Genomic DNA, 23,225 nt, shown 5'->3' on the forward strand with positions numbered 1-23,225 from the left:
TAAGCATAAAATTTGACCTGGTTTTTAGAAGAAAGAAAATTTATCTCAAATGTACCAGAAACTAAGAAGATACTCAGGGGAAAAAAATCAAAGAAAATGTCCCATAAAAGATAGATTGAGTTTTTAAACATGGTATTTATAGCTTCTTTGAAAAAAATATATAGTTGTCTCCAAATGTTAAAAGGTTTAAAAGGGATTTGTTCATCCTTACAATAAAATACACCAGCTACATGTTTATTTGCCTCTTAGAGTTGTTTTGATTTACAAGGCTGGCATCATTCTGTTTTCTAACAGAAATGTCCACAAATTTATTTTTTATTTTTTGTAATGCTTAGAGGAAGCTGGTGACATGTGAAAGAAGCAAAGTAAGTGAGCAATTTATAGCACTGGGTAAAGATCAGTTTGTATTTGACTCAAAACATGTGAGACAATGCCTACCCTGTGGAGCTTTGCAGTTTACTGCATTTGCTACTCATCACTCTTAACAAATGCTTTCTGGTTGAAGGGAAAATCACATGTCTCCTACTGCCATGGAAGCTATATCTCTTTGAGCCTATTCCATTCCTAAGATGACTTCTCCCTTCCATACTGTTTGCATAATTGCAGACTTTCAACTTTTAACATAGCATTGCAGCAAAACAGAAAAGGCATTCTTAATGCTGAAAATATGTTCTACAGAGCAACTGCAAAATATTGCAGATAATTCATTGAGCCTGTTAACTGACAAAGAATTCTCCTTACTCACTCCTGATTATTCTGATGAGAATGAGAGACAATTCAGAATGCACAAATGTTTCTATGTGCTCATTTGGCATCGTGAAATGCAGGAGATTTGAAATGTGGCTATCCTTTTTCACTGCTGAGCCAGAATAAAAAAAATTTTCAGCCTTGGCCACAGTGTATAAATACAAGAGATCACAAACAATTACAAGCAATTACTGTAAAATGCAGTAATGCTGCAATCCACAAAAAGTTAATTTCAACCTAGATCTGCTGAAATAAATGGAAATACAAATTTCAGTACCATTATTGTTTCTAGTAGAAAATAATTTTGTCCTATCCCAGTGTATATACAAGGTGTGTGTGTGCATATGTATACACACAAACAAATTACCAAAACTCTCGTGTCTGAAACCTTCAATTGGGCCAAATGCTGTATCACAGGGCAAAATGTTTTCAACAAAAGCACATCAAGTGGCCTAATGTACAGATGGCTGGGAATGAGAGGAAATGAAATTTGGCGATTTTTTTTTGCCACTTCAGTGCTGCTGTACTGGTGATATTCAGCATTGCCACTGCATCGATGAAGAGCCCTAGACATGTGAACTTAATTTTCAACATTTCCTGACAACTTCCCACAAGTCAATGGGGAACCTGGAAGGAACTGATATTGTTGATTTACCTTGCCACCTTCCTACCAGCAAAGTCTCTGCTGGGTGGGAAGCTTGCAGGAGAAACTCAGTGGAGGAATGATGCACCCTCTGCAGCTCCCTCTGCACTTGCAGTACATGAGTCACTCACATATTCCCTTAATGCCCACCCAGCTCACATATTCCCTTAATGCCCACCCAGCAGCAGTCAGTTACTTGTCTTCAGGGAAGGGGAAAAGGGAAAAGAGAACAGAAGAGGAAAAGAAAAGAGAAAAGTAAATACTAGGAAGGAAGGAAGAAAGGAAGGAAGGAAGGAAGGAAGGAAGGAAGGAGGAAAAAGGGAAAGGAGGAGGAAGGATGGAAGGAAGAGAGGCTGGGAGAAATGAAGTAGGAAAGGGAGGAACTGAAAGGAAGGAGGGAAGGGAGAAGGAAAGGAATAGGGGAAAAAAAGGCTCTTGAAAAAGCACTTTTGGAGCACTTCTTTGCCTGAATATATACAACCACCCAGTCAAAGTTGAAGAAGCTTCTTGGATGGGAAACTAAATGTCTTCAAAGAAAAACAAGAAAGTCCAGTTGCCTCTTGAAAAAGCACTTGTGGGACAACCATGACCTGGATGACTGAGAATCTCCATAAACATTTGTGATACACTTTGAGATGAACATCTTTCAAATGGTATGAGTGTATGAATGGATTTCCAGAAAAAAATTGCATAATACAGGAACCAAACTTCCAGGTGGCCTCAGTAACTCTCTAAAAGAATTCAAATGACTAGCTGTTTGCAAGGATTATAAACCCTTCCATTCCCCACCATACAATCAGAACTGAGGAAGCTTCTTAGATGAGAAATGAAATATCTTCAAAGAAAAACAAGAAACTCCAGTTGCCTCTTGAAAAAGCATCTTTGGGACAACCATGACGTGGATGACTGTGAATCTCCATAGACATTTTTCAGAAGTGGTTTGCCTTTACCTCATTACCTTCTGAGGGCTGAATGAAAATAACTGGCCCAAGGTCATCCAGGTGACTTTTTGTCTAAGGCAGGACTAGAATTCATAGTCTCACATTTTTAGCCTGATGCCTTAACTGCTACACTAAATTGGCTCACTACTGGTGCATGCACACATGCACAGATACAGACAACAACACACAGACACACAGACACACACACACGGCTTTCAGTATAAAACTGTAAGTTAAAATGTGTGTGTGTGTATGTGTGTGTTAGCTATAATTAAGGCTAATCATGATGTAGGCTCCTCCTCTTTGATCTGATGTTCCCTTCTCTTGAAGTTCTAAGAGAAGAATTTAGCTGAATTTGACTCAATATTCCATACAATCATGAACATGTTATTGGGGACCATTGCCAAACAAACTGCTACCATGCAGAACTCTGCAACCATCACAGAGAAAATATACTTAATAAATTAAGGTATAATTTACTCTATAAGGCATGACAAATGGACTTCAAGCTCTGCTGTTGGCATGTCATATAAACTTAGTTATTTGTTGAATTGGGACACATATTTAGTTGCAGAAGTTTTAAAATAACATCTTTGCATTCATCACTGCTCTTATTTTACAGAATTATGAAAATTATTTGTTAATATATAATCTGTTTTACAAAGATAGATATGCAGCAACCAATAGAAAGCCAAGATTAATTAATACTCTAGAGTTACCCTACCCTAAGTATTACAAAATAGTCAAAAATATCTTTCCTGTTGCACTTTAAGAGAGGAATTAAATATATACGTTAGAATTCTATTATATTTTTAATTAGCTGAATATACCTTATTGTTTGCATTATATTTTAAAAATTCCTGAGCCCTGGGAATGATTATATATATATATATATAGCTAAACAAAGAAATACATTATATTTAGTTACAAAGAGTTCTGAAAGAAGCAGATCATTTTGGTCCTTTTTAGCTAGGGTTCAGGCTTGGAGATGGGACTGAAGCTACACTGATCAGTCTTGTGAACATTCTATGATAGGATCTGGTGCAAGGGTGATCCTCCCTGCTAGATCTCTCAGTGACCTTCAAGAATGCATTAACTATAGTTTAATTCTGGATCACTTATATGTGAGCATTGGGAAGCAATTTTATGTTTGTTTGTTTTTTTCTTCAGTAGATAGTCCCTATCACTTGTGTAAGTTAGGACAGGTCAAGTCTTCAGGCCTTCCAATAGGAGTTTGTATCAGAGTTTGAACCTCTGCTCTTTTGTTTAAGATCTAGATAAGATATCTATATGATATTAATATACTAATATTAAGACACATTAGGAAATGATGTGTATCCAACATGGAAGAGTTACACTGCTGATATCCAGCTATATATCTCCACCCTAGGTCAAGGGATATATTATGGGAAAGGTCTAAAGGCTGCAAGAACAAAAAAAGACAAGTCAGTTGAATCAAAGTAGGTCAGAGTAGTCTGTGTATTTATTTATATTAAATATATTAACTTTATATGTAACTGAACTTACATAGTTATATTAAATGAATTTGTTAAATCAATCACAAAATTCTAGATGTTGCATACTAAAATAAAAACAAAGGAAAAATCAGCAAAGAGTAACCCTGTTACGAAAAATAAATTTTATAAACAATGCCTTGATGTATAAAAATATAACTTAAGGCCTACTGCCTTATCCAAGCATTGTAAATCTAAGAGGCAGATCTTCACAAGATGATAAAATTGAATTGAATGAGTTTACTTTGCAAAGGTAATACCTGATTTCACTGATGCTATGACTAAAAGAACTCTAAAAGTTGCATATAGCACTCTGAATAAAGTTTGGAAGTTGCCGCTAGTGATAAAATGGGGAGTCAGTGGTTGTTGATTCATAATCCACCTATTCTTTAATGGCATCACATTGGTTCTGATCCTCCATATTAAAGATCATACTTAAAATTTGGGGATGTACCTGGAAGATCAGAAGTTCTGGCAGAAAAAATAGTTAGAAGCCAAACACAGGAAAACATCAGTTATGGTTAATGTACGAGTTGCAGCCTTTTTAAAATGAGAAGCACTGACAACAATTACTGAAGTTTTCATCACATCAGTGACTCAATTATTTACTAGAAAGATTATGATGTGTGAAGACTGTGGGTGTAGCGTTATAGCTCTATTTGAGAGATTTAGATCTGCAAAAAATGGCAACTTTGCTGATTCTCCAAACAGCCAGGTATTATTTACTGTGCTGTACAATAAAGTTTGCATTGGAAGGGGTAGAGCAATACCTATTTTTCCTTCTGAGGGACAGATTCTGAAAGAAGTTGTTGGTTCCATCAGCCACCAGAGGTCTATAAACCCGAGTGCAGTTTCTGCCACCCACTCATTTCATCTACATCTAACCTTTAACCATTCATTATAGAAAAGAGAAGGCTGGACTAACATTATCATTTTATGGGTATAATCAGGTCAGCTTCCTTCCCTGCTCCTTGAATTGTGAGTCAGTGGAGCAATGCAGGGACTTAGAAACGGTATATTTATTGGTACTACAATGCCTGGCTTTTTAATTAGTAACTCTGTGGATTTAAAATCTTTGAATGGACACACAGGGACAGTTGTGCAGCATAGCTTTTGTGCTCTCCCGCTTGGAAAAAAAAACCTATTTGAGGACACCAGCAGGGGTTTAATAGAAGCTTTGATAAAAGTTCTCTGAATCCTTTTATTGTTGCTCAACTGCAGACTGGACCCTGGTGTCTTTCAGGCTGTGCTCAGGAGATAACACTTAATTTTACTCAGTTGGGGGAGTTGTTTGGAAAAGATGGTGGTCTCTATGAATATGTAGATATAGAGAAAAAACAAGGTATAATTGCTGCAAAGAAACTAAAAATATTTCTGTATAGTTTATATATATATATATATTGTATGTAGGTTATTCTTAGAAAACATTTTGTGGCTTTCTGCACATGGAACATTATATAGATGAGAAATGATAAGTAAATGTAAATGGTTAATGTACCGTAATGTAGTACAATTTTTCAAGCAGATTGCAAAATAAAATCAAGAAAAAGTTCAATAACAGAATAATATACTTGTCAATGGTAGTCATACCAAAATTATCAGAAAGTGTTAATGGAGATAAACATTTTATGGTTTTGAACAATGCAATATTGAGTTTCAAATAGAGCAATGTACAAATGATGAACATGTTTTTGCTAAAATGTACGCAATTTTGTTGAAATGTAAGAACTGAATTTCTGACATAAGTTGTAGCAGTCATAAGTCAAGTCAGACTCAATTTTAAAACCATTTTATGGTGGTCATTAAGTGAATCACTGTTGTTATTAATTGAATACATCGTGATTAAGTGAATCCAGCTTTTCCAATGAGCCAATCAGCCAAAAGGGTTGAAAACTATAAACACATGAATGCAGGATATGGCAACCAGTCATAAATGCACCTGAAATTTGATCATGTGATCATGGAGTGGTGCAACAATTGTAACTGTGGAAGTAGATCATAAGTCACTTTTTCCAAGACTGTAGTAACTCTGAAGCATCACTAAATAAATGGTCATATGTCATGCACTACCTATATGGGTCAGTAAAAATCTGGATAAAAATGAAAACACTAATTCAGAAGATCTTAAAGACTAATGTACAATTGAAACCAGAGATTTTTCTTTGAGAATTAATGACTAGACAGGTAAGAGCTTTGTTTTTATATATCACAAATGCCGCAAGTTTACTTAAAAGTAGAAAAGTTCAATTCTCTACCCATATTAGAAGAATGGATGCGAAAATGATGAAACTTGCATAGATGGCTAAATAGATTTCCTTAACTAGACAAAAGACATTATCTCCAATTGTACCTGACTTGAAACTCCTTATAGACTTTTGCATAAAACAGAAATAATGCACTTATAACTAGTGATTTTGATGATTATTTTAAAAATGGGTAAAAGAAAAAAAATTGTAATAAAAGCTTTTTTGTAATGATCGAGTAACAGAATTTTGTAATCATACTTAAATATCTGCAATGGAAATTGGAAGGTTTTTTTCTATTTCATTTTTTCTTTCTCCACTTTTATCGTTTTGTTATTTGTTTACTTATTATGTATTAGTTGGAGTTAGATTTTATGTTCTTTTTACACTTAATAAAACTTATATAAAAATAGAACTTAGGAACATGTCTGACCTTGTGTAGCCCTCATGGAATTATAATGAACAAGAAAAGAGAGAGGGGGGATTTCAAAACATACAATAGACTGAGTCAAACAACTATGGAGAGTCATGTTATGGATTTCTTAAAAAGTTTTAAAATACATGGTCTCTAACCATCTGGCCTTTTTTCAATAATTAATAGAGACAATGCCTGTTTGTAAAATAATATTAGCAACAGAGTGATAAATGAACTTCATTTCCCATGGAAAACCATCAAGACTATATTATAACAGGACAAAATCTGTATTTAAATATTGTAATAATCTCTTTCTACTCCAAAGTAGTTAGTTTCATTTGCCCAAAGTTGTTCATTGACCTCTAAAGTTGTTGATTTATTGAAGGCGGTAGAAAGTTTTTCTCTGCTTGCTGATTAAGATTTTACTCTCCTTTTGAATACAAATTCATGGAAATGGGTGGTACAAATGCTTTGCCAAGAAGCAGGCAGTTGTTTATATTATTATTTTTTTCAGTAAAAAGCATAATCGCTTTGAAATAATAAATTTAACCCCTCCCAATAATAGATTTCCCATTTTTTGTTTTGTTTTGTGTTGGATGCATGTATGTACATTCTGAGTAGCACGTCCATTACACATGAATAAAGCTGGTTGCCAAAGGGAAGGAAAAGAGCACATATTTCCTACCACATTACACATTTTCAAGGACATAATTAAGTGACCAGGGAAGGAATTTTCAGTTGATCACTATTTATCTTTCAGAGAATTTTACTCAAGCACATGCAATAGACAAAATTTTGTTAACCATTTGGTTCAGTAGCATTTAAGCAATTCAAGGCTACAACTACTCTATTCTGTGAATCTTTTTACTATTTTTACCTTCCCAACATTATTCATTTTTATTGCTGTTAAAAATGCTGCATAGATAATTATAGATTATAAAAACATTAAAGAAAAGTTAAACTGTAAAGTAAACTATAGTCAAATAGTAGATTGTATGTTTGCTATGCAGAACTTAATGTACTTAAAATACTGGAAGTTATAGTGGGTTTCAAGTCACAGATATAACTTCAATTTTAATCACATTATATCTTCAGAAAAAAAATACTGAATCAATTGTCATCTAGGTCAATAAGGACCATGTCAGATGTTAGCATTCCTGGTCATCTGTGAACAAGTGACAAGAGGACTCATGAACTAGAGCCTAACCCTGCAGGTTTACTGGAAAACAACACCAACCACAGACAAGACAAAAGTATACTGTAAATCACACCATTATGGTCTATTATTATAAATCAGAACCAACAAAGTAGAAATACTTTAAACAAATATATCACTAAAACAGGGGTCCCCAAATTTGTCAACTTTAAGACTTGTGGAGCTGGCTGAAGAATTCTGGGAGTTGAAGTCCACAAGTCCTAAAGTTGACAAGTTTGGAGACCTCTGCACTAAAACATCTATAAAAATATAATGCAATAAAAAATTTATAGGGACATAAAGTTGAAAAAGTAGTTGAAATTGAGCAGGTTAAAATATTGTAGAATTTCCAAATCCAAACTGGAAAATCTCTTGGTCATAATATACCAGATTTAACCGTGGATTTAAAAAAAGGAAAGTGTGCATAATTGTTGTGATAATACCAGAAGATGATAGAATAGAAGATAAAGAATTGGAGATCATAAATATCAAAATCTGATAATAAAAACTGAAAGATGATTGCAAAACACAGCTATGTGATCCATCGGTTATCAGTACATGAGTGTCATACCAAAACATCTTGGATAGCACTTAGAAAATCTGCAGATTGACAAAATTTCCATCTGTCAATTACAAAAAGCCACACTGCTTGGATAAGCACGATACATTACAACATACAATATCCTTAGAAAGAAGTAAATACATATGAAGGCAATACCAACTCAAAATTGGTAGCTGTGGTTTCATTTTGTTGAAACCAAATAATAACAACAGCCAGAGCCCTTGACCCTAAAATGAAAATGAGTTAAGAAATTCCTGAATTTTCTTCCAGGTTAACCCCATCTTCCAGCAACTGGAAGAAGAAGAGAACTAACATTTCCTCAAATTTCACCACCATCTGTTACAGAGAATACTATAGTCTCATTAAATGGATCTCTTTAATAAGCAGAACAATATCTTCACTGCAATATCAATAAGTTTGCATATCATCTTTAAATATTTAAATACTTATCTGATATTTAAAAACTTCTATCCCCAACCCCCATTATTTTAATCACCCAAAATGAAAAGGCAAAAAAACCTGGTATTTCCAAGAGACAGTCATGAATTGAAAGAATTCTAAAATCCCAGGAATTTATAACAATGTTTTGTTTCTCCTTTCCCAAATCAAGTAAGAATGCATAAATAAAGCAAAGTCAGACTTCCTAGTTTTTTGTTTTGTTTCAAAGTATCATATTTAAAAAATTTCCACTGATACATCTTTTTTGTCAAATAAATGTGTTTTTGTTCTTCTTGGATCAAGACACCATACAGTTACATTCTTATCAAGCCAGACAAAAGCCAACTGGCAGATGGAAGCTCACAAGTACAGGAAATAGATTTCCCAAAGGGCGTAGCTTTAGTCTTTACAGTTTTGTCCCACCAAAAATAAGAATAACCTTGGCTTTTCCAACATTGAGAATGCTATATAATACTCATTAGTCGACTTGATTTCCTGTTACTGATTTCCTTACACATGCTAAACCAAACATTCACTCAATAAAGCCAAGAGAAACAATAATTCACCGGCTCTCCTAATGAATAAATAAAAATTCAGATTATTGACATTTAAACATTATATCTTACTTTCTTTAAAAAAACCTATCTACCTCATTTACAGAATAAATGGATAAAACACAGAAATCATTGATGGAAACAGTTTGGAAAAAAAGAAAAAAAACACTAATTTAAATAAGATATTTAATTAAAGAGGCTGAGGTAGCAGCTGGCATATTCTCAATTATTTCACAACCTAGAAAAAATATGTTTTATTTTTAAGCACAAAAATTGTACATGCTTTTACAGCTATTTATTTAAATTTTCCAACTGCATTTCATTGAGAGAAGAAAAGAGGAGTATATGTGTACATATATGTTTATGAAACATTTGGCAATAAAGAAGATGGTTAACAGAAAGGTAAACACCCTTACCATATTCCAAGTTGGCTTGGAAGATTTTTCTTTAGTACCTGAACTCAAATTAAAGGCCATCTGATGCCTTTGATGCTGGTGCAATTTCCATCATTGCCACTGAAAGCAGCACAGACTCATGGCATAACATGGTCACAGATCCTCATTTGATTTATATATATTCTATTGTACAGCTCAAATAAGAGTTGCAAAACACATAGAACCTTTTGTCCATTTCCTGTACAGGGTGTTGCAATGCACATGACATCCTAACCAATATCTGAAGAGAAGCAAGGATTTCTGAAAAAATATACTAAAAATACTAATAAAGAATCTGTTCTTTTTATACAATCTTCCTGTGTTTGTAAGCTACATGGAAGTAATAATCATCCTAGGTCAGGGCTGTCAAACTTGCAGCATCATGTTGTCATCATGTGACATATCATGACTTTTTTCCCTTTGCTAATCTGGGGGTGGCTGTGGCCAGCACATGACATATCCGTCCCGTGGGCTGTGAGTTTGATATCCCTGCCCTAGCTGTTTTGATTAATCAGAATATGTACAAAAAAACCCTATAAGTACAACACCTTTTTTTGATCCTCCCTCTTTCCCATTCAACATTGTGCTTTAATTAGGACAAATAATCAAAGTGTAATTCTACTTCTCTTTGTTTATACATCCTTCAATGTTTACTATTGGCACTGCTTCAAGAAGTTTGATGCTACTGAAGTAAAATCAAATATAGAAATATGTGTTCAATTTATACTTTTGCAGCATTATATATCATATCTGGCATGACAGAAAATTAAGGCAAAAGTTATAAAGCATATTTGCAGAACAAGAATGATTTTCTTATGCAGGTATATACTGGGAGGTAGATAAGAAAACTATAAGAAAATAATCTGCAAATCTCAATTTCTCTAAAATAAAGATTTTCAACAGGTAGACTGACAGCTAGACACATTGGGGAAAAAAAGAAAGTGGAGTAGGGAGAATCATCCAGAATTGAATATCTTCTCTGACTAAAACTGCAATTTTAAAATATCTTTAAGTGCTGTGAGGTAAAAGTCTGTTTATTTATTTATATACCTTTCCCTCTTAACCAATATTTCTGCAATCTACTTCAATAATGTGACTAACTTAAAAAAAAATACTAAAGTTAACCTGACCAGATAACAAATGACAAAAACTGCTTATATCTGTTTAAAAATTTAAACAGCAGAAGAACACAGACTGCCAACAAAACAGGAGAGAAGACTAGAATATCCTGAAATTTTCTAATGTTCATCTGGATATTTCAACAGATTCCCTGCTGAAACCAATCTTTTAACATAATACATATGGAAATTTGTTTGCCATTCTTGCATTATGTTTTCTAAAGCTGACATATTTCTAAATATTCTTTAAAATGTCTTAATATATCTTACAAAAAAAATCTTAAAATGTTTATCAGTATCACAAGGAGGACAAAAAAATTGTAGGTTTAACCAACCCACTGAAGTTAAAGAACTGAAAGAAGTTTAAAAATCTTTAGACTTGAAAATCTAATCAGAACTAATAAATCATAAGCATACAATCTTGCTATTCAAAGTATGTAGTTGAAGCAATCCATTCAATATGTTATATATCACTGATTCCATTAGTTTACCTAGATAGTAAGTTTACTGTAACAAAATAGCAAGTTGAAACTTGAGTATAATCAATTATACACTGTGTAAACATCAGTTGCTACAGAGTATCATATTTTTAATAAAATTTCATCAATCTGAATTAACAGCAAGCTACCATTTTAAATATCAATCTTCAAACAAAGATGCAGTCTTATTGAGAGAATTTATAAATGTAGAAACACAAATCATTAACATAGCAACATATTCATATGTTCACTTTAAGCAGAAAATGGTATTTATATGTTGTTATTTAAGCCTGCATTTCTTGAAACTAAAAAAAAAAAAAAAGATTGCAAATGTTTTATTTTGAAGCACACAAACAGACTCACACATACTGTATAACCAGAAATATTTCTCTCAGGTCAAGATAATTTAAGGCAATCTTGAAACTCCTAATATGCCTCTGAGGCAGGAAGGGAGGAAACCTAAGGGTTCATTATAGAAGGAATCTCTTGAAGCATACTTTTTGTACTTCACAATTAAACAGCAATCTGGAAGGCCAAATATACTTTTTAAACTTCACCAAGTTAATAAATAAAATAGAAAACATTCGTGATTTACCAAGCTATATGTTTGTCATTATAGTACCACATTTTCATTTACAGCGGAAACAAACACTGTAATAACTATATGCAAAAATATAAGCCCCACTACCTGATACTTTTAACCAGAGCATAACAAAAAGTACATGTTTCTAAAATGACTTGAATTGGAATGCTTTGGAGCAAAAAAAAATGTCTTTAAAACAGCTACATCTTTTTGGCAGTGTAACTTCTTGGGGCACTGAAAACATCAAGAGATTTCAGAAACTATAGAAAACTAAATAAAAACAAGCAAATCTCAAAGGAAAATGTAGGGAGAAGGACTTTTCTAATCCATTGAGGTAGAATTCCAAACTTTCATACTTCTATCAGATGCTAGAAAAAATATGAAATCAATTTGGGGCTGATTTTCGCAGAAACATGTTTTGCTAAAGCGGCCTATTATATGTTTTAACTTACAAATATTAATACAAATATTATTAGTAAAATATCAAATTATTCCCACTTAGAGGCTTATACACTATACAATTGCCTAGGAAATACATGGTTGGGATTTGCTTCATTAAAACTAAATAGTATAATTACAATGTTGGTCCAAATAAAAGGTCAGATCTTTATTCTATAATTACTTACAACTTTTCATTTGTGTTGTGTTCTGATTTAGAAACCAACTTGATTTTTGAAATGCTGCATATGGTTGATGAAAGCAAATTATTGGAATATTTATACTTAATATTTATAATATTTATATTAGAATATATATTTATATTTTTGTCAAAATAATATATTTTAGAAAAATATTCATTCATTTAATTTCAGTGATAGTTTTCAGGGGATATAATTTTTAGAAGCCAAGATTTGAGTATATGCTGAAACTAATTTATCTGTATACTGTACTTTACTTCTTGGAACTTAGTATACTTATCTTCCATATAAAAATAAGCAAATTTATGGCTGAAGGCTGAAGAGTTCAGCCCAAGAAAGAATAGGATGCATTCAGTAAAAGGTAATGTTTCCTATGTCATATGATTCCTCATATTCTCAGAGATTAGCATACACAGTCAAGTACATACTCCAAAGAGACCAAGAGGGGATATACTATATTTCACAATTTTAGCATGTGTTAAAGTATACCATAGAATGTGTTTTCCTTCTCTTTGTTATAGTCTGTTGAAATGATTGCTAGGTGATAATTGAAAACAGTGGTGAGATTCAATCATTTTTACAACCAGTTCTGTGAGCATGGCTTGGTGGGCATGGCAGGGGAAGGATACTGTAAAATCTCCAGTCAGAGGTAGTACTTGCCAGTTCTCCTAACTACTCAAAATTTCCACTACCAGTTCTCCAGAACTGGTCAGAACCTGCTGAATACCAACTCTGGTTGAAAAAAAATCAAAAATTGTTTTGACTGGGGGATGCTGAGAATTGGCACTGGAGGAAGCATTATTTTCTTCCACGATTTATAGCTACTGGTTTTTGATCCAGATCTTATTCACAGCAAAAAACTTGCCTTCTCTCTGCATCCCTCAGCTTATAACATGTAGCTTCCTAACGCTCTTGATATTTAAAGATTCTGTCAGTGCAACAAATTAAGTAAGAAGAATACATCCTTGAAAGCAAACCATCAAACTGCATTTTCAGTACTCTCTTACATTCTAAAAATAGGTATTCCAATGGCAGAGGCCAAGTTGGGATTCAAGCTGCCTTTTGCTAAATTGGTAGTTTTGTCACTGGCCATGTCCACAGTTTCAGCCATTTGGTGATTAGGTAAATCTTCTAGGGTAAGAATTTCAAAATCAAATCCAAAATATGTGTTAACATTTCAAATATGCCCTCTTCTCTCCAAAATTGTTACTACTTCCCACCGGTTCCAAAGGTGCTTTTTCAAGAGGCAACTGGGGTCTTTCTTTATTTTTTCTTAAAGACATTTTGCTTCTCATCTCTTCTTGGACGAGGAGCAAAATGGAAAAAAGCACCATTGGGACAACCATGACATGGATGACTAAGAATCTGCAGAGAAAGCTCCAATAAATGGGAAAATGAAAGTGGAATAAAAAGTTCACCTGCTTGGTTAGTGGTCACAGTGACAGACACAGCTTGGTCTTGGCTTGGATTTTGCTTGGATACTCCATTCACTGCCCAGATTTCAAAGGTGTAGTTAGTATGTGCCAAAAGGTCAGTAATGGAAACTCTCGTGGACTTCAAACCATTCTGCTGAGGGCTGAAGTGAACGCCACTCCCACAGGACCGGCAGCGGTTCAGATCACTAGCGCCACATCTCTTACACACCACATTGTAAGAGACATCTTCACGGCCACCTTTGTTCTGGGGGGAACTCCATTCCAAATTCACTGATGTCTCATTGACATTGGAAATCAAGTTTTCGGGAGCTGATGGAGGGCCTGCAAAATAAAAGCATTCTTTTTTTAATTATATAAATAAAATAAAAAAATAGGAAGTCTCTTTAGAGAAATATCTACACGTGGTTATATAACTTCATTGACTCAAAAACAAGAATTGGGACTTTAAACATTGTGCCATGTGCTAATCTCCACAAACAGTAGAGAGTTCAGGAACAAAAGATACACTCAGGATAAATACTATATTTAATTTCAGTTCATTTAAATACTTATAAATTGTTACTTGAGTTGCTTCCATCTTTTCATAATTCTACTTTCTCTCATATTAAAAATTACAGTTGAGGGGGATTAAAAGGGACCCAGCATAGGTGTGTGCAGCCTGGAGGACTCATGATATACTTCTCTGACCTGCACTAAAGCTTCATACACAAAATAATTCTAGCAGTTTCCTTGTGTTTCAATCAGAAGCTATCTGAAAATAAAAACTGATTCTGCACAGCTACATCCATACTCCCAAACAGATTTCCATTTGTAAATATCTGGCTGGACAGAAAAATGTATAAGCAAATGGTCAACATACCATGTATTGTGCAGTACCAAAAAAAAAAAAAAAAGCCCATAGGCTACATCATCAGTCATTCATTTGAATCATTTGGTGTACAGGTAAAACTCGAAAAATTAGAATATTGTCCAAAAGTTCATTTATTTCAGTAATGCAACTTAAAAGGTGAAACTAATATATGAAATAGATTCTTTTTTAAAAAAATATATTTTTTAAGACAAACATATACAAACAATACATAAAAACATAAAACCATCTTCCATTTTATATACATGCAGTGTGTCAGTTGGTTATGAATCTTTTGTGCAATCCTTTCATAGTCATTACTCACAGTTTATATAAATTTCACATTGTCAAACTAACATATGCTTATATATTTATCAATTATTAATCATCCATGACTAAACTACTTATTCCATCATTTTATATGAGACATCCCAAATTTTATTTTAAATTTATATTGTGCTTTCATCCAATGGTTATATATGTCTATATTATATTTCAACTGCTGGTCTTGGTCCACTATGCTTCATTAAGTCCAGGGTCAACACAGCCGTCTACCAGGAGATTTTGGAGCACTTCATGCTTTCTTCCACAGACTAGCTTTATGGGGATGCTGACTTCATTTTCCAGCAGGACTTGGCACCTGCCCACACTGCCAAAAGCACCAAAACCTGGTTCAATGTCCATGGGATTACCGTGCTTGATTGGCCAGCAAACTCATCTGACCTGAACCCCATAGAGAATCTATGGGGCATTGCCAAGAGAAAGATGAGACATGAGACCGAACAATGCAGAAGAGCTGAAGGCTGCTATTGAAGCATCCTGGTCTTCCATAATACCTCAGCAGTGCCACAGGCTGATAGCTTCCCTGCCACGTCGCATTGAGGCAGTAATTGCTGCAAAAGGGGCCCAAACCAAGTAGTGAGTACATATGCATGCTTATATTTTTCAGAGGTCTGATATTGTTCTATGTACAATCCTTGTTTTATTGATTGCATGTAATATTCTAATTTTCTGAGATTGTGGATTTGGGGTTTTCATGAGCTGTAAGCCTTAATCATCTCAATTATGCCACATCACAGCTGGAACTCTCTTGCTTTGCATGTAATGAGTCTATCCCATATATTAGTTTCACCTTTTAAGTTGCATTACTGAAATAAATGAACTTTTGCACAATATTCTAATTTTTTGAGTTTCACCTGTATAAGAATGAGATGTCATACACTCTTCTGCTACTCACTAACCCTAAGAATAGATTATCACTGCCTACATGAATATATTGTACTTTTTAGTCTGGAAGAAAACAGAACACAGCAACCAATTTCTAAATGTGTGTATTGTTGAACTAAGGCTAAAAGCAAGATCATAATACTCTTAATATTAGGAGCAAGTGTCTGAATGAAATGTTTTTCTGTTCTTTTATCCTGGCCCTTGTTTTTATCATCTTCCTAATCTTGGTTTTTACTAGTCACTGAACATCAAAAGTAAACAACCAAGCAAACCTTTATGCAACTTTTCCTCCTCCCTTTTAAGTACTCATTATTCTAATTTCCTATCTAGACCTGTTTACTCCCTTTCTAACAAGCATCTCTATATTAATTCATTAGGTTTTTTTTTGTTTGTGTGGGGGTTGGGGACATAGAATGGCACTGAAGCACCAGGAGATCCCAGTTAATGTTTATATCAGGGGTCACCAATCTTTTGGACCTCAGGGATCACCAAACTCATAATTTTAAATCCCGTGGACCAGAGACCCTGGGAAAACTGCAAAAAAAGTCTGCAGGAAAATTTCTCACCCCGTTTTCCTACCAATTGATCATTCTTTATTTGGGATCACAGGATACTGTCTCCAGCTCCGTTCTTGGGATGAGGGAGAGAAAGAGACTTTTGGCTTCATACAAGGAAAGCAGCAGAAGTAGCAGAAGTCTTTCTTTCTCTCCCCCAAATTCTGTCAGAAATGAGTCTTTGGGAGACTTGTCATGCTGGTGCAGCCTCTTGGAACAGGCTGGCTTGCAGGGTCCCAAAAACTCATTTCTGGTGGAGGTTGCAGAAGATAAAGAAAGACTTTTGCTGCTTTCCTTGCAGCCAAAAGTAGAAGAAGAAAGAAGCGGAAAGAAGCAACCCGGTGGCTAGCCAGGTGTGGCGGTTGAGTGAGGCAAGTTCCCCCTCCACCCTTTCCCCCGTCCCCTCACTACCTCATGTTGTTCCCAATGCAAGCTATGTAAGCCTTGTGTTCACACGCAGCCTGGATTAATTGCAATTGATTAATTGCTTTGGAGGGTGCTTTGGGGGTAATATTTCTCTGCGGACTGCCAAAATTTTATTGTGGACCATCAGTGGTCCCCGTCCCACTGGTTGGCAACCACTGGTCTATATGGCTTCAGAGTCTGATAGTACAGGTGTGTATAAGCTTGCATTTGCTACAAACCACACACATGTATAACTGGGTTCTAATGAAATATATTAAAGCACTAGATAGGTAAAGCTAAAAGATGTAGAAGGATATCTGTACCTGAAATACATACATGTGAATGAGAAAAGATGTTGTTAATGGGGAAAAGGTGTGGCTTATATGTGTGCAAGTATATAAATGTATGGAGAACCTAAAGAAAAATACCATAAAAATGAGAAATACGTACAAACATAAATGAGATAACAGTAGTACGGTTTGTGAAAAAACGTTTCATTGTGCATCTATGTGCGCATCCATGAAAGGAGATTGTTCTCCTTATAATTGGATATTATGTAAATTGTCTTCAACTTTCAATTCTTAGGCATATTTGCCGTCAGAAATACTACATCTTGAGCTCCTTGAGAAAAGATGAAATATACATCAGATTAATACAATCTTTCTTGATGGCTTTGCAAAGGTAAAGTCTACATAGAATGCAGAGCTGCCAGATAACAAATCGTTATTTATACTCAATGATTCCTATCTCTCAATTTCAGACTGGGTACTTGTTACATCAATTACAGCAGCTTTAGGGTTTAATAACACAGCATCAGTCAGGTTCATTGAAATGCTCTTGAAGGGGCTTAGTTCAATTTTATGTGTGAAAATGTACTTATCTGAATCAAGTACATGGGACAGAGAAGGGTAGAGCCCCAATAGAGAAGCAGTCAAGCAGAAAACCGAGAAAACTGAGGCTTGCACTATGCTTGTGTACTTCCATACAGGTAGTGTGGAAGGGAAATTAGAAAATTCAACCCTATTTGGTGCTAAAGAAAAAAGAAAGGTAACAAACACCCTTTTTACATAGCTAGCAAATGATGTTTAAGTAACAGAAGAAAAATTCCAAAATATCTGTCCTGGCCAAACAGAAGAAATGATGTGAAAGTTATTTCAGGTACTTATCACAACTCATGCATATTACACTAAATCCTGCACCTCAAGCACAATATGAGGCCTGAAGGCTATTTTCTTTGGCCTTCACTGACCATTTGACTTAGCATTTTTTTTAAAGTATTATTTCAATTTTTAAAAATGGAAAACTGTCATACTATCAAGCAGTGTACCAACCTCAAGCATAACCTAGTTTTCCATCAACGTCATTGAGCCACACAGGTGGTGGAAGCACTTTTGTAAATTTTGCAGTATTGTTCACATAGACAAACTCAAAGGGCTAAAAAATCTTGAGAGCACAACTATGGGATTTCTTTCTCTCCTACTCTCTCAGAAGGCACAAACAAGGAAATGTGGCACATTGCCAATGAGTGTAATATCTTTTTGAAGGAAATAGGTCTACCTAAAAAGAAATACTTCCCACTTCACACATTGTCAAGCCACCCCTTTATTGAGAGAATCTGCAATAAAGATCCCAGGAGGCTTTTACAATTGACAAACCAAACAAGCCTATCCTTTTGTTGACATAAATCTTTTCTGACACACATTACCCTTTAAGAAACAAAACAATAACACTCTTCAAAAACATCAGTGAACAGACACTGTTTAGAAAGGCCTCTGAGCAATTACTATGACTAAGACTTTAATAGTGTCTGCCCAGACTACATTTTCATGAATAATCTGCTGAGCGAGTTATTCTGAGCAAATTCCTTGGGTGTGATCAGATGCTATCCTCAATTAAAGCTTTTTACAATTTGACCAGATGGAAAGGTTGTTCTATATGGGATGCAATTTCCTTTTCAAGGCAGTCTTCTACTGAGTTTAGTGATGACCAAAGTAATGGCTATTTTAATACCTCAGCATCTTAGTTTTGAGTCTGTAGACTTTGAAAGACAAAGTAATGATGAACTAAAATTTATCTCCTTTTTATGAGGAACCTTTCCAAAGGGGTGAGTTTATTTGTTTGGATACACAGGTATGTCTTGATTACTGCTGATAATGAATCTCATGAAATGGTTGAGAATTTAGAATTGAATAGAATACTTTTTATTGGCCAAATGTGATTGGACACACAAGGAATTTGTCTTGGTGTAAATACTCTCAGTATACATAAAAGAAAAGATACATTCATTAAGAATCAAGAATCATAATGTACAATACTTAATGATAGTCATAGGGTACAATCAGTGGAGAAAGCACACAGCCTTGGGGGCCCCCTGTGCTGATTGTACAGATATCGGATGTGATTCTGCCTAGCTTCACCTGCTGCTTCCTGTCTGTTAGGAAGCTTATGATCCACTTACAAGTTTGTTCAGGTACCTCTAGTTGGTTTAATTTACTTAGAAGAGTGTCTAGAAATGATGGTATTGAATGCTGAACTGAAGTCTATAAAGAGTAACCTTGCATAGGTATTTGGAGATTCAAGGTGTTGTAGGATGTAATGCAGAGCCATGTTAACAGCATCATCGGTCGATCTATTTGCTCGCTATGCAAACTGCATGGGATCTAACAGCGTATCCGTGATGGCTTTTAGGTGGAACAGCACAAGCCTTTCAAAGATTTTCATAACTACAGATGTTAGAGCAACTGGTCTGTAGTCATTCAGTTCCTTGATGGAGGGCTTCTTTGGCAATGGGATGATGGTAGAGCATTTGAAGCAGGACGGAACATAGCATATCTCTAGTGATCTATTGAAGATTCAGGTGAAGATGGGGGCCAACAGGTCATCACAGAATTTTAAGCAAGAAGGAGTTATCTTGTCTGGCCCTGGTGCTCTTCCTGGCTTTTGTATGTGTAATAGATCTTGCACTTCTTTTTCTGTGATCACCATAGGTTGTGAACCCAATGGATTCGGGCCAGTAGGAGGCTTGGCTGTTGTTGGTGTGTTTGAGATGTGGATTGTGGAGATAGGTGGCTGCAGTTTCTTTTCAAACCTGCAGTAAAACACATTCATATCATCTGCTAGTTGTTGATTTCCTTCTTCCTAGGAAGGAGGATTGCTGAAGCCAGTGATGTTTTTAAGAGCTTTCCTCATGTTTGCTGGTTCATTTGTTGAGAACTGATTCCTTAACTTTTCAGAGTAGCTTCTTTTTGCTGCTCTGATTTCTTTTCTTAATATGTTTCTGCCCTGGTTGTATAGCATTCTGTCACCTTTTCAGTAGGCTTCCTCTTTGGAATGACGTTGCTGCTTAAGTTTAGCTGTGAACCAAGGTTTATTGTTACTATATATTTGCAGGTTCCTTGTTGGTACACATAAGTCTTCACAGAAGCTGACATATGATGTTACAGTATCTGTGAGCTCATCTAGGTCTGCAGAGGCATCTTCAAAAACATTCCAATCAGTGCAATCAAGGCAGGCCTGGAGTTTCAGCTTTGCCTCATCTGACCAAGTCTTCACTGATTTAATTGTTGGTTTCATGATTTTAAGTTTTTGTCTGTGGGCAGGTACAAGGTGAATCATGCAGTGGTCAGAGTATCTCACAGCTGCTCATGGTAAAGACCTATAAGCATGTTTTACTGTTGTGTAGCAGTGTCTAAAGTATTTTTGCCTCTGGTGGGACAATTTAGATGCTGGAAATATTTTGGGAGCTCATTCCTTAAATTTACTTGATTGAAATCTCCTAAAATGATGAGAAGGGAACCTGGGTGTTTAGCTTCAGCCTCCATAATTTGATCAGCAAGAGTTCATAATGCCTTGTTTACATAGGCTTGTGGAGGAACATACACAGCTATTAGGAGAAATGAGGAGAACTCAAGTGGAGAGTAAAATGGCTTGCAGTTGATGTGTAAAGACTCTAAGTTTTTAATCACAGTACTTATATATTATAGTTATATCCTGAGACTAGCCGATGTTGATATATAAACATAATCCTCCACCCTTTGTTTTACCTGATGTCTCTTCAATTCTGTCTGATCTAAATATCCGAAATCCTGGGATGTATATGGTCTTGTCCCCATGAATTTATGGATTAAGCCAAGTTTCAGTAAAACAAAGAACTGCAGAATTATAGAAAGCAGAATTCCATCTATTTAAGAGGTGAATTTAATCCATCTTGTTAGCATGTGAGTGTAAATTAGTAGAAAATTGAAGGGAGAGGTTTTTTTTTTCCCTATTCCTTAATCTGTTTAAAATTCCCGCTTGTTTACCTCTTCTTTTTGGGCATTGTCGCTTTCCTCCTTTGTTTGTTGTAATCCATAGCATTGAAGAATTAGTTAGAATCTCCTCCACGTTTGCAAAGACAGGTGGGAGTGAGGAATCAGAAAGCTGTTCCTTAAGGAAACATTGCCTAATTCTTAACAGATGGTCTCGTGAGTATGAAATCCATAGTGAATTGCAGATAATAATAAGGAATAAAGAAACCATTAGAGAGCATTTCACCAAGGCAGCTATCGTCAGCGCCTTCTTGTCTGAATTGCACTATTCAAAGTGATATTTCTAGGGGAAATAGGGTAATTGGTTTCAGCTCATTGGAAATATTATTTATTATTTTAAAAATATGTGCTTTTTAATGAAATATAATAGCAAAAGTTTAAAAGAGTATGTTAACAACTTTAAATTGTTTTTAATAAATCTTCCCTTGAAGACTCTTAGAAGCTGTAGGTAATGCAGGAAATAGTAGCAATAGTAGACCATTCTTCAATTATTTTTTTATGTGGCTTTAGCTTCTTTTATTGTTTTCTAAAGCATTATAACCTGCTGTGAGATCTTCTAGATAGATCTCATAAATATTTAAAATAAATAAATCAAGGGGGCAAAGGACAAGCTGGAGGATAAGCCCATATCCAAAACGTACATGCTATCTTCTATATTCTGCTCTATTTCTTCAAAATAGCCCTCTTCTTCTTTTTTTTGAGGTTTTTTTTAGCCTTCTTTTTCTCAATTTTTCACACAATCAGTGTATAAAAGCCTAGCAGCAGCTATAGCTTCAACTGTATTCATATAGTCTCTCAGTAAGTGAACTTCAACTTGTATTAAACATGACCTGGTATCAGTTTATCTAAACTGAACATTGCACTATTCAGACTTGCATAAATCACAACATATCTGTTTGATCCCTACATTACCAAGTCCATAGCCAGGTTTCTTGGTAAATGAAATCTATCCCTGTCCTAAGAAAGTTTATTTCCCAAAACTGAATATTGTGAACTTTTAGTGCAGGTGAAAAACCCTTCAAAAATACACCTTTTTGCAGGCATTTTCTTTGTCGGTCGTTTTAACAGATACTTATTCTATTCATTTCATGTATACTTGACATACAATATGAATAGTGTACACGGACACAAAGATAAAATAGCTGAACAAAAAGCCCAGGATGATATTGCAGATTTTGCAGATAGTGGACTTCTTTTACTCCAATTGTTCAAATGTTTAGTGCAAAAGACCCATAGAACAATGAGTATAATGGGAACATGAAAGTTAGTCACTTTATCCACTATTTTCTTCTTGACAGGTATCTTAGCCAAAAGAAAACACATTGAAAACCAGTAAATACAAATGAATTATGGTTCTGCTATGTTGCAGAGCTTTGGCAGAAGAGAAAGCAGCTTTCTCATATAAGCATTCTCATATAAGAATAAGATGAAAGAGACATAAGTTTGCTTTTCTGGTTTCTGCAAATACTTCCCTTTCCCCCCATCTCCTGTACTCTGTCTGTACTAGTCAACAAAATTCTTAAATTTTAGAAGTGTTTCAGGGACTCAGACTGGGAAAATGTGGCAAAGAGGAAAGCATCCTTCAATCACATATTTTTTTATTTCCTGGATACACGTACTTGTTCAGTACAAGTGGACAGCTAAAGCTGTTTTAGTTTCTGTCATGAAAGTGTCACATTCATTACACTCTAAAAATCTAAGGAGAACCACTTTGGTGTAGTGATTAAGGTAGCAGGAGAGAAACCAGGAGACCATGAGTTCCAATTCCACTTTAGATACAAAGCAAATTGTGTGCCCTTGAACCACAGCAAGGAGAAAATAGCAAGCCACCAAGGAAATCCTACCAAGGAAATCTAGTGATTTCTCCAGGTAGTTGCCAGGAGTCAATATCAAAAAATATTGTCCCAAAAATCTATGAACATATCTAAATTAAGGTACTTTTATA

General features: G+C 35.0%; 1 protein-coding gene across 4 annotated transcripts in view; it reads right to left on the reverse strand.

Moving 5' to 3' along the window:
* Window positions 1-23,225, reverse strand: part of EPHA4 (EPH receptor A4) — a 171,982-nt gene that overhangs the window by 67,196 nt on the left and 81,561 nt on the right. For all 4 annotated transcript variants that reach the window (XM_087933199.1, XM_087933198.1, XM_087933200.1 and 1 more), the window contains exon 5: window positions 13,923-14,261. In XM_087933199.1, coding sequence (XP_087789325.1) covers window positions 13,923-14,261 — 339 coding nt within the window. The remainder of the gene's footprint in view (window positions 1-13,922; window positions 14,262-23,225) is intronic.

Source organism: Pseudonaja textilis, chromosome 4, assembly GCF_049901715.1.
Source record: "Pseudonaja textilis isolate UNSWEBS1 chromosome 4, rPseTex1.2, whole genome shotgun sequence".
NCBI classification, from domain to species: domain Eukaryota; kingdom Metazoa; phylum Chordata; class Lepidosauria; order Squamata; family Elapidae; genus Pseudonaja; species Pseudonaja textilis.